The 13,353-nt window shown below is 43.1% G+C and overlaps 1 protein-coding gene across 2 annotated transcripts in view; it reads left to right on the plus strand.

Annotated features, from left to right (window-relative positions):
• FHOD3 (formin homology 2 domain containing 3) overlaps positions 1–13,353 on the plus strand; it is a 455,537-nt gene that overhangs the window by 388,902 nt on the left and 53,282 nt on the right. For both annotated transcript variants that reach the window (XM_084857529.1, XM_084857531.1), the window contains 2 exons: positions 3,557–3,676; positions 5,218–5,379. In XM_084857529.1, the coding sequence (XP_084713655.1) occupies positions 3,557–3,676; positions 5,218–5,379 (282 nt within the window). The remainder of the gene's footprint in view (positions 1–3,556; positions 3,677–5,217; positions 5,380–13,353) is intronic.

Genomic DNA, 13,353 nt, shown 5'->3' on the forward strand with positions numbered 1-13,353 from the left:
TTGATGTTAGTTCTAGAAGGTGTTGTAGGTCTTCATAGAACCGATCAACCTCAGCTTCTTCGGCCTTAGTGGTTGGGGCATAGACTTGAATTACTGTGATGTTGAATGGTTTGCCTTGGATTCGTACTGAGATCATTCTATCATTTTTGAGATTGTACCAAAGTACTGTTTTTCCCACCCTTTTGTTGACTATGAGTGCTACTCCATTTCTTCTAAGGGATTCTTGCCCACAGTAGTAGATATAATGGTCACCTGAATTAAATTCACCCATGCTTGTCCATTTTAGTTCGCTGATCCCAAGATGTCGATGTTCAATCTTGCCATCTCATGTTTGACCACCTCCAGCTTACCTTGATTCATTGATCTGACATTCCAGGTTCCTAAACAATATTGTTCTTTACAGCATTGGATTTTCTTTTCACCACCAGCCACATCCACAGCTGAGTGTCCTTTCGGCTTTGGCCCAGCCGCTTCACTCTTTCTGGCGCTACTTGGAAATTCCCTCTGCTCTTCCCCAGTAGTATATTGGACACCTTCCAACCTGAGGGGCTCATCTTCTGGCGTCATCTCTTTTAGCCTTGTGATACGTTCCATGGGGTTTTCTTGGCAAGAATACTGGAGTGGGTTGCCATTTCCTTCTCCAGTGGACCACATTTTGTCAGAACTCTCCGCCATGACCTGTCCATCTTGGGTGGCCCTGCCCAGCATAGCTTATGGCTTCACTGAGTTACGCAAGCCCCTTTGCCACAACAAGGCAGTGATCCATGAAGGGGTTGTAGGCCCTTAGCACTCTCATAATAGTAGACCCCCAAGACAGAGCCATAGATCAATATTTACATTGTATAAGTCCCATAATCAGAGATCTATATTAGGGGTGGTGTGTTACCTTGGGGTACTGGGGCACAGCCCTGGGAAATATCCACAGGGAACCCCAAAACAATAGTCCAGAGCCCTCATATACTCCCCACTTTCATATCTTTGCATGTAAGCATATTGGGACTAATCTGTCTTCTGACCTGTGCTGTTGCCACTAATTGCTCTTACATAGCAGAGCTAATTAGAAACGTGGCTATGGTGGCTCAGAGAGATAGTATCCCTTGTCTACAGGAGGGGGAAAATGTGCCAGGTAGTTTTCCTCTTCCCATCAGTTTTTAAAAGGTTTGGAACACTGACCAATTAGGGCAGGACATATGGCTACACCACACTAGCTACAGAGCACGTGTGGTTTAGAGGCTAGAGTGTTGGACTGGGAGATCCAGGTTCTAGTCCCCACTTGGCCATGGAAGCTCACTGGGTGACTTTGGGCCAGTCACACACTCTCAGTCCAACCTAACTCACAGGGTTGTTGTTGTGAGGCTAAAATGGAGAGGAGGAGGATTATGTACGCCACCTCGGGTTCCTCAAAGAGGAAAAAAGGCGGAATATAAATGTAATAAATAAATAATACACCCACCCTTAACAAAATTTGGCAGGCCTTGCCTAGCCATTAGCCAGTGAGAATGCTTCTGCAAAAGAACTCACACTATCCAACTCCAAGGAGACCACACAACCCAAACAACTGAGAATCTTTTTTTATGAAGTCGGCATAAATCATACTGACACGGGTTTGAGTGCCAGTGACAAATTCTGTACACAGTCCTTCTATCCTATAACGGATAAACTTATAATTGAGATAGGCAGACGGCAAGAGGCAGACGCCACACTCAACAAAAGATTTTGTTTTCTTGTGGTTATGTCTATGTCCAGTGATGTAGTGGCCTCTAAAACAAGGGTATTAAGAGACTCCTATCCATCAGATCTTGATCATGCATTCACAGTTGAATTTCTGCTGTTCTCACATATGTATGCAGACAGGAAATCTGTGGCAGAAATTATCATTGCACAAATAACGGACAAGTTGGTGACAGGTTTTTCAAATGTCAGCATTGCTTTTAGAATGTATCTTGCCATTTTTGGAACAAGTTGTGAAGGGAAGCGCTCTTTTTCAAAGCTGAAATGCATAAAGAACTGTCTCACGTCAACCATGGGGCAGAAGGGACTATCTTCACTTGCGCTATTCTCAATTGCGAATAAGCTTTTGCAAAAAAATGAAATTTGAAGATGTAGCATGTGTTTTTGCTAACAAAAAGAGCCACAAAGTTAATGTTTAATTTATATTCACTTAATACATACTATATCTGTATGAGTAGACTGCTAAATCAAACAATAATTTGCTTTGATTGAATAGAATCTTTCTGTAGGCCCCAAACGTTTTCATAGGCCCTTGGGAGTTTCGTAGGCCCTAGGCCTACTGCGCCTAATGGATAACCCAGCCCTGCACAGTCTCCATAGCCTCCCCATATTTTTCCCTCCATGTGTGAAAAAGCAGCATAGGGAGGGCAGTATCAAGCTGAAAAGGGACAGGGGGAAAGGGTTAAGTGCACACACTTTCTCCACTCCCAGTTCAAAGCCAAACCAGGCTGGGGGTGGTTTAAAGGCAGATGTCAAAATGATGGAACTCCACATAACGTGAAATTTGAACCTAAATGTTTAAGACCACAAGCATCAACCTGCTAACCTCTCAAATAGTACATGTCTTCTGGTATTCACCTGTGGTTTGATTGTCCCACCCAGATCCAGTAAAGGATTGTTGTACTCTGGGTAACCACTTTTTTCACATGGATCACCTCAACTATTTGCAGAAGATGCTCGTCCTGGAGAGCCTTCCCCATAGTTCTAGCCATGATCCAGAGATTTGTATACGTAGCACCAGGCCTGCTGTAAAGCTCCTACTATATCTCTTTCTTCCCTCACTGCTGGGGTTGAATTCAGTGCAGGTTCTCCATTTTCCTTTCCCACAGAGCATCTGCTTAATCGTGGGAAGGAAGTGGATTTTGCAGCCCTCCTGCTTTTGAGGGGGGGGGGTGGGGGGAGGTGGAGAAACTGTGCTGGCAAAAGCACTATTCAGTAGTTGTAGTTAATGCTTGATAAATCCAAAGTCACTATTAATCTATTTCATTGTAGGAGATCTTTATTCCTCTTTCTCAAATACTGAAGAGAGAGAAAAATGACCAGCAGAATCATTCTTATGGGACTGAGCTGAGGAATTTGATGTGTCTGATTCTCAGCTGGTATAAATTTGTGGAACACTGTAAAGTCCACAGTGTGGATCTGCGTTGTGCTGTCTGAAAATTCCATAGAAGTAGTATCTTATGAAGTGCAGAACAGTGGGGGAAATCAGGCCTTAGGCTAACTGAACCATACAGAATTATAGCCTCCAGCTGCCTTCATCTTGTTCAAAATCATGCATCTTGCTCAAATTAAAAAGTAATTCAACAGGGATGTCTCAGGGTTTAAAAGGATTCTAGTTTACTATTAAGGATGGAAGTGGCAGTAGGTTTTGGAACATTCAGTAACTGGAGAGAGAGAGAGAGACAGACAGACAGACAGACAGCCAGTACCAACAATTTCAGATTTGCTAGAGCACAGTTTGGGACTCTTTGTGGCAATTAAAAACATAGAATCAATACAGAAGAATCCATACACATTTCTTCTCTTTTTTTCCTGTTGATTACAGGAAGTTGCTGAACCACTTTTGGACTTGAAAGAAGGAATGGACCAGCTGGAGAACAATAAAACCATGGGATTTATTCTTTCTACTTTACTAGCCATTGGAAATTTTCTTAATGGAACCAATGTAAGCTTTGCCTCCACTAGGAGCTGATAATAATTATGAAGCAGTGTTTTCTGATTGTGGTTATGACAATACAGGTGGGGACATGTGAGGAAATCACAGGGAGGGAAAACACAAAGAGAAGGGGACTCCCCCTTTTTCCTTCTCCCTATCTTGGTCTCTGTTCCCTGCAACAGCTTTGAGGTTAAAGGTGAGAAGGGTTAGTCCCTCTCCCTTTGGCTTTGAAGCCACTAGGAGCCACTTGCATCAGCGAGCCACGCTACCCGTTTAGTGTGGCAGGGCGGCAGGAAGCTGCCATCACAGTACTGCTCCCAAATTCAACATTTTACTTTTCCACTTCAAAGTGAACAGCAGCCATCTACTTATATGGGAGATGGTAAAGGAATGTCCTTGGGGAAACCATTGTGTGTTCAGCTAGACCTGTTGCTGGTATCCTTGGTTTCTGGGGTAAGGAGTAGTTTTTGTCTCATATTGCAGTTGTTTTACTGAACTCAATGGAAGCCATTAAAAGCCAAACCTGTGTACTTTGTCTTGTCCCTTCGAATTCTGTTTCTTGGTCACATTAAAATGTTCTGGAACTTAGGACATCTCTACACCAGCCTAAAATCCTTCATTTAAAATGGGGCTTTCTGCTTCTGTTTTAAATGCAGGATCACAACGACTCCCCTTTTCACCCACTTGCTTTCCCCCCTCCCCTTTCCCCCACCTTCTCCCCCTTATCTGAGTCTTCCATTATCTTTCATTGATCTCACTCCTCTTCTTGCCACTTTTCCTCTTTTCACAGAGGGAACAAAAGCGGAACACAATGGGGTAATTTGATAGCTCATTATCCGCGATCTATTTAAAAAGGGAACAAAGGGCATTTAGTGCAGGAGACGCCTTGAATGATCATGGTGTCATGTAAAGAGCCTGTAAACTTCCGTGAAGGAGCAATATCAGTCGCAGGATAACGGCTCAGTGTGAAGAAGCCCTTAGTGATGGGGGCAGCCATAGTTTCTCACAGACATTGTCCCTGTGAGGGACGGTATATCCTTTGGAGGGGCATTTCCTGCCCCATTTCAACCTGAATGGCAACTGCTACACTTTGTAGCCAGTTCAAGCAGCTATAACCTTTAGAAGAAAGAAATGCCACCCCCATTTCTTTGGGATTTGGCAGGGGTGTGGATTCTGGTGTGGATCACATTCCAATCTGCAGATTGATTTGGTAGCTGTAGTTTAGGTGAGTTTGCTCCGAAATGCAGACCCACCAAATTCCTAACACATCCGTATTCAGAATACCTTGGAAGAGATTTCTGACGATTTCTGACCATTTCTAGCTTTGTTAACACTAACATGGCTGATGATTTAATATGAATTACTCCTAATTTAACCTAAGCATGCTAATCATAAGCATATATAAATCTCCTGATTCTGCAGCTGTTTTCGTAATGTGTTCAGATAGCTGGTTCCCCTCAGAGATGTTCTACTTTAAAAAAAGAAGAAGACTGGCACATAGAACGGTACACCTCGTGTTATTTTTTGTTTCTTTTCTTTCCTGCAAACAGGCCAAAGCCTTTGAACTGAGCTACCTCGAGAAGGTTCCAGAAGTCAAGGACACCGTGCATAAGCAGTCTCTCTTACATCACGTCTGTACAATAGTGGTGGAAAAATTCCCAGACAGCACAGACCTTTATTCCGAGATTGGGGCCATCACTAGGTCAGCCAAGGTATGTCTTTTTGTGCAAGGAAATCTCCTTTTACTATGACAAAAGGGATCTTTATCAGGCATTGTAAGGAACAAAAATGGTTGAAGTGCAACATTCAAATGTTGCTTTTCTACCAGTTTTCTTCCTTCCAAACAGCATGCTTAGAAATATGGCTTTGTTTAATATCATTCACTTGGAATTTTTAGGGTATGGCATATTTTGGTCTTCATTTTTCTGTCAATAATGGTTTTCTCATCAAGGTTTTTTAACAGTTAGTCTATTCTTTGAATCTGAAGCTAATGCGGTGTTTTTATAGAGCGTTAATAAAGTTATAAAGCAATTAATAGAACTTAACATGTATTAGAAATGTGCTGCCCCAGCAAGCAGTCAGAATCAGCTTGCACGTGGTTACTATTTTGTGTGCACAAAGCAAAGTGTAACGCCTCTGTCACCAAAGTGTAACTTGGGACCTGTCTGCTTTCCCTGTTCCAAGGGAAGCAAGGCAAGACAAGAGAGCCTGGGTTCTAGGAAATGATGCATTGGCTTGTCTTGACATTCCCAAAACTGTGAGCTAAGCAATGTGATAAACTTTTCCCACCAACATCAGTTTCCCACCTATATTATAACACTATGTATGGAGGTAGATATGTTTTAAAAGGGAGAGGGAAAACTAAGCACAGGGATGCAATAAGCATCTCTGATCACTAGCAGCATAAACAAGAGGCAGGGCTGTGTAGGTGAGAAAAGAGGGACAATTATGGCTGGGTGCACGCAGTGCGCTAACTCACATTGGTTTAGTGTAGGTTGTTGTTGAACCGTGGGTTGTTGTTGAACCGTGGGTTATCGTGTTGTCTGAACGCAGCACATTTTCTGCAGAGTGGCGTGTTAGCCATGCAGTGTAGCTTATTAATCATCCTGAATGATCCAGCAACAAACCATAGATTCTCAAGGTAGCCTGTTCAAGAAAAATAAGCCACATTGCATGGTAAACAAGCCACCCTGCAGAAAACACGCTGCGGTCAGACAACATGATATCCCACGATACAACAACCCATGGTTCAGCAACAAGCTATACTCAACCCCTGAGTGTGTGTGTGTGTGTATATTACATACTAGTGAACAGCCCCAGCTTTGTACAGGTTGAGATAGCCCTTAGTTTGATACAGCAAAGATTTCAAGCAATGTTGCACAGCTGTCAGAGTTGGACCTAGTGACTGAAGACAATATGTTGTTGTTGTTCAGTTGTTAAGTCATGTCCGACTCTTCGTGACCCCATGGACCATAGCACGCCAGGCCTTCCTGTCCTCCGCTCTCTCCCGGAATGTACTCAAGTTCATGAGCACAGTATGGCAGGCTGCAAACACACAGACACATTTAAATGAATAAAAATTAATTAATGTGTTGTAAAAAAACAAATAATCCTGAGGCACACACCTCTAGGGTCTCCTTAGTATGCATGCCAAATTTCAAGTGTCTAGGTTTCATAGTCTTGGCACTGTGGCACTGACAGGCACACATCCGGTTTTATTATTAATGTAGAATAGATTTTTAAAGGTTCAGCCAATGCATTCAAATAAATATTTCAACCTCTAGCAGGAAGAATGGGGATGTTTCCTTTTCATGCTATACAACTGGAGACATTTAAAATCCATTTCAGTCTGTGTCTGTACATTTTTACAAGCATCACAAACCATTAGCTTGCAGCCATGTAGTGGCTGGCTGATTTTTAAAACATTATCTTTTTCTAGTTCTTTTTCTGATGCCACAGCTTCAACTACTTCTGATCTTGTCTTAATCACCAGTGGAGAGAGCACATCCAGGATGAGAAAGTTCCAAAGAAACTCTGGAGTACTCCAGAGTTCCTTTAACTTCTCAATGGTGCCCATACCATCTTGCATTTTGTTTCTTTGTTACAAGTGATTCTATCAGATCTACTTGTTTTTTCATAGATTTGCTCGGTTTTACACAAAAGAATTCTTAGTATTGGATTCCCTTCTTTTGAGCTGGTGTTGGAGGGAAAGAATCCAACCCTTCCACTTACTAAGGTGGGGCTGAAAAGCAAACCTTATATAAGACTATATCCCCTTGGCTGTGCAGTATTGTGACTGTATTTTTCCATTATGGTCATTGTGTTATGATGTCATGTGACACTGCATAGCAAGATGATATACTCAGCCTTCAAAATCCAGTGTTGCCACTTTCTCCTGTCATTCAGGAGGTTTAAGTTCTGGCAGGAGAAGCAGAGCAGGCATCAGAAGCAGTTATCAGCAGTAGGCATTGTGGGTAAGGATTCAGAAGTCAAGGAGGAATGAGTAGGACAATGTGGATCTGGCATGTTCTTGGATTATGTGACTGCTGGGGAAAGCTAGATAGTTAGCATTTAGGAACTGCGAGATGCTAACCCTGTAGAGTGGCCAGTCAGTGTTAACAAAGATGGACCAATGTTCTGATGAGATATAAGGCAACTTCCTATATTACCCTGCTATCGAAATACAACAAGACACAGAAAAATGATATACTTCGACCATCTGAAAACATTACTGTCAAAGAAATCTCATAAGGTAAGGGGAATTATAGGGAGCAGCCGCAGCTCAGTGGTAAAGCGCATTTCCCCCCACCTTGGCTTTGGATTGGCCAATTTAGGATGTACCTTGGATAGCTTGGCTAGAGTCATGAATCAACAATTAGGAAAACATCTGCAGGTTCTGGAGTGCCCATGCTTAGTATATCAGCAGGGTTTGCTCCTGGCTGTTTAATTAGATTAGAGGTCAGCAAATGCAAATGACAGCTGTCTTGCCCTGGCTGATCATGAGCCTCTGCTTAGCCAGCCTTCCGAGACAAAATGGACAGACCAGAGTCAAGGTGTGTGAGGCATATCTCAAAAAACAATGGTGCAGTTGAGCTCTTTGGTAGCATAGACTGTAGAGTCAACTGCAGCTGCACAGCAGTGGCTGTAGGCAGACAATAGCTATGCTTTAAGTACCTTTGGTAGTGCAGCTATTTTGTTTGTTTGTTTGTTTGTTTGTTTGTTTACAATATTTATATACAGCTCCAAAACAAAGATTTCGGAGTGGTGAACAATAAGATAAAAGAATAAAACCCCATAATTAAAACAGTTAAAACATTTTAAAAGAACAGATTCTGAACTTAATAAACCACAGCTGGTCACTCAGGGCAGGCATCTCAAAACAATGTCTGCAGGAGGCGCCAAAAACAACACAATGTTGGTGCCTGCCTGACCTCCAAAGGCAGGGAATTTCACAGGAAAGGGGCCACCACACCAAAGGCTCTTTTTCTGGTGGACTCCAACCGGGCCATAGGTCCGTGTGGAACCACCATGAGCAAGCCCTCTGATGACCTCAGTGACTGGGTAGTTTGGTAAAGAAAAAGGCACTCTCTCAGGTATCCTGGTCCCAAGTTGTTTAGGGCTTTGTACACTAGTACTAATACCTTAAACCTGGCCTGGTAGCGAATAGGCAGCCAGTGCTGTTCCCTCAGCAGAGGAGTTACATGCTGAAAGGGAGCAGCTCCCAACAGCAGCCAAGCTGCTACATTCTGCAGTAGCTCCAGCTTCCAGACCAGCTTCAAGGGCAGGCCCACATAGAACATATTGCAGTAATCCAGTCTTGAGATTACTAATGCCTGTACCATTGTGGCCAAGCTGTCCCTGTCCAGGAGAAACCGTAGTTGGTGAACCAGCCGAAGCTGGTAAAAGGCACTTGGGCTTCCAGTGACGGTGATGGATGTAGGAGTACCCCCAAACTATGGACCTGATCTTTCAGGGGGAGTGCAACCCCATCCAGAACAGGCAATAAGCCTATCTCCTGGACTCAAGAACCGCTCACCCACAGGGCTTCCATCTTGCCAGGATTCAGTTTCAGTTTATTAGCCCTCATCCAGCCCATTACTGAGTTCAGGCACTGGTCCAGTACTTGCACAGCCTCTCCTGATTCAGATGTCACAGGGAGATAGAATTGCATGTCATCAGCATACTGATGGCATTTAGCACCAAATCCCCTACTGACCGCTCCTAGCAGCTTCATATAGATGTTAAACAACATTGGGGACTAGGTGGTACCCTGCAGCACCCCGTAGTTCAGTTGCCAAGGGGCCGAGGAATAGTCACCCAATATTACTCTCTGGAATTGGTCCCGTAGGTAGGACTGGAACCACTGTAACACAGTGCCTCCAATGCCCATCCCACGGAGTCGATCCAGGAGGATACCATGGTTGATGGTATCAAAAGCCAATGAGAGGTCGAGCAGAATTAAGAGGGTTAATAGCTCCAGCTATGCAAGAATGAGAAGGAAAAAGTGGGGTTGTGTTGACAGTCATGAAATAGTTATGAGATAGTGTGCCTCAGCTTGGGTCCTATATGCTTTAGAATGTAAGTTCCTCTGAAAAATAGTTTCTTTTCTATTTCTATCCCAGTCTGTTTAATTATTTTCTTACATTCTGTCTAATCTTGTTTAGGGGAACTCTGTTCATTCCTATGATGCCTGAGGCCTTTTTCTTTGGAATTTTTCTGCACATTTAGAATGAGAAATGGCTTACTGTAGCAAACTCTATTCCCATTTCTCAAGGCTACCACAAATCAAAGAGTCTGGAGCGGGGAACCATCCAGGCTGCTTGATGATTCCAAAAGTATGAGAAATCTTATTTAAGGAAAATTGGCAGAAATAAACTATGAATATTTCATTAAGAGTTACATTACAGTTTGGACTCCATCTGACCCATGTATATCTTTCAAAAATGCCAACAAAGTTAAACAACAGAGGCTAAACTTCAGAAATGCATTCAGAAGCATATGTTAGCATCTAACATATTTATTTAATGCCACACTTTTCTGCCAAAAATGGCGTTCAAGGTGGCTAACTATAACATACAGGTCGAAAACAAAACCTAATTAAAACGTAACATAAAAACAAATACTTTAAAAACACAAACATTAAAGAAATAAACAGCACCAGCCAATTAAAATCATACCTTCTGTCTCCTCCCTACAGGACCAAATGTCCATTTTCCAAATCTTGTAACAAGACCTGACTAATGAAACCCATTATAGCATTTGAATGGAATATTACCATGTCAAAACAGTGGTGGCTTGACAAATTTTGATTGCTTCTTCATTCTGTAATAGCGAGCTTAAGAAAGATGCATACAGCCACAAGTAAAAGTGGTCCTCAGGGTGATTTCTGTTAAACATCCCTAGAATGGGACATTCCTGAAAAGGGGGCAATGATTGGGCAGCAATGTATCCCCAGCCTCTATAAAAACAGCAAAAGTAGCAGCAAAGACAGTCCCCTTACTGAAAGACAGTTCTAATGTCTTTCCATTGCCAAGCAGAGGTCTCTTTATTTCCCCAGGCCTCTTTAACTTTTGTGAAATTGTTTTTCTTGGATTGCTGGGTTAAATGTATCTGCTTGTATAGACTTTCTGTGTTTAATTTACTTTAATGTTTTAGTTATTTTATGGTGTTTTAAATTGTTTATTGTAAGTTGCCCTGATAAGGAAGGGTGGGATATAAATAATCAATAAATTGAACCATGCTTTTGTGTGGTTTCTGTGTGGCTTTTAAACTGATAAGCACTCGATCACCCAGGTTCACCATTAGAAGTAATAAATGGAACCTGCAACGAAAAGTTGCAGCGTATCCTCCCTTCTAAAAGGAGCGCTCCTATTCAGAGTTCCAGGCAACCATTCCCTCCAATAATTTTGTTTTTCTGCATACCTCAGGATTCACCGAAGCATGATAACATCCTTCTTGTTTTTCAGTGTCCCCATTTTGGCCACAATCCTGTCAGTGCTTACGATCTGAATTTGTTATAAGAAGGAGTGAGGTATTGATGGGGCTCCCCAGAACACAGTGCAACTAGGGGTAGCCTCTGAGCATGAATTGAGTGAAGGGCTAAGCTTGCCCCTGCCCTGGTGGTCTCAGTATCTAGCTAAGGACAGGTTTTGCTGCCTCTAAACTGTGTCTCAAATAGGGCTGGACAGAACCACTCAGTTTCAATCTGTAGAGTTTGGGCAGAGAGTGGAATGAAAGAATTCAGCTTCACCCAAACTCTGAAAAGGATCATGGAAGAATGGCTTCTCCAGCTCACTGCACACTTGCAGAGAGGATGGTGTTTTAACTATATCTTAGTTGCATCTGTATTGGGCTGTAGAGTCATAGCTGTACCACCCAAGACAGATGCAGAGAGGGTGGTTAAAACAGCCTCCTCAATGCATCAGAAAACCCAGAAATAGGAAGTGGGGATCAAGTGCAGTCAGCGGTCTGGTCTACACCCCTGACTCCCATTGCAGTGGTCCTGTAATGCAATAAGGAGGCTGTTCTAAACTCCCCTCTTGGTATTTCTCTTGGGATTTATATGTGGCGCCAGTGACATGCATCCCAAAAGGACTGCATTGTGGGGTTAAAACATGCTCTTCTCAATTCATCAGAGACCTTGAAGATGGACAGTGGGGATCTAGCTTACCCCACGAACTGTGCTACATACCTGCCTCTCACTCTGGATAGCTGTGGGATGCAGCAAGTCGTTTATATTTTAGCAGTCCTGCTGCATCTGTGTTATCATTATAAATCTCAATTAGATGCAATAAGTGGAGTGTTTAAAGCAGGGGTGGGCAATGTACAGCTCACAGGCAGCATGCCCCCCCTGCCCCCCCCCATGTAAAGGAATAATAATTTAAAAAACAAAACAAAATGGCATCCAGAGCAGCCGTTTTGAAGGTTTTTTGGCCCTTTGAGTGCTCTGTAGCTACTATCGAGCGCTGAAGGGGTCAAAATTAGCTTAACTAATTTTGACCCTCTTGCCGCTCTGAAGCCACTCTGGATGCCTACACGCGCACACACACACACACACACACACAGCAGTGGGGGGGATGCGTGGCCCGCAGGGAGGGCAAAAATGGTCCCTGGACCGCCCAAAGTTGCCCACCCTTGGTTTAAAGCATGGCATGCGTGCGCACACGCACACACACGCACCCATGCTGCATCTTGGGGTTGGGTGGGAGGGGATTAGCACAGCCTAAAAGCAGCCATAAACACGCACTTTGCATGCTCCAAGGCCTCTTGAGGTAGGAAGGGGGAAATTAAAACACTTCCTGCTTTCAGTAGTGGAGACCTCCCCTTTTTTTGGAGGTGGCTTTCCAGGGTCCACTTCAGAAATGGTTCCATCCCCACTGAATGCCCAGGCTCCGCATGGTTGCAGAATGCCGCCCCATCTCTAATCCCAGAGTACTATCTGTTTATTTTGCCCCATAGAACTCAATGGAAACCACTGGAAACCCAAGCAACCCCGTCTGCATCGCTTTGCTTTAGATTCTGTCTCTTGGTCACACTAGAATTTTGAAAGAACGTAAAAAACTGATTTAATACATTAAAGGATATATCCCTTTTATGCCAGCATGCACTGGACTCAGTTTACAAATTAATCCTAAAGCATAGCAGTGTCATATTGCATGAAAAGAGCATTTCACCCAGGCTTTTTAAGAAGTTGGTATAGAGGATATAGGTGTGTTGCTACAGCATTTCTGGATGTAAATCTACTTCTTTCCTTGTAGTAGTCAGTTAGTTGAAGAAACCCACTAATATAACCACATCATAGACCTTTTCTTGAGTCTTCTTTCTGGAGCTGCAATTCTTGGATTTCCTGTCATTTGAACACAAGCCAGATTCTGAGTTCAGCTGGGTTTATCTGCACAATAATTTGTCTTGCATATGGAAGTTCACACCTGAATAGTTGGATAATTTTCTGATGTTGGAAGAAGCTATGATCTGTGGTATCTGATTATGTGCTGATTGATAGGAGGAGGAAGAGGTGGTGGCAGTCCTTCAGATAACCAAGCCATTTGGGGTTTTATAGGTAATCACCAGCACTTTGATTTGTAACTAGAAAGAAACAGGAAGCCAGTTCAGATGACAAAAAACTGGAATAATGTTTTGAAAAGTGGACACCAGAGACCACTTTGACCGCTACATTTTGCACCAGC

This window comes from Heloderma suspectum, chromosome 5 (genome assembly GCF_057233095.1).
Source record: "Heloderma suspectum isolate Gila_16-S chromosome 5, 16-S_ref, whole genome shotgun sequence".
NCBI lineage: Eukaryota > Metazoa > Chordata > Lepidosauria > Squamata > Helodermatidae > Heloderma > Heloderma suspectum.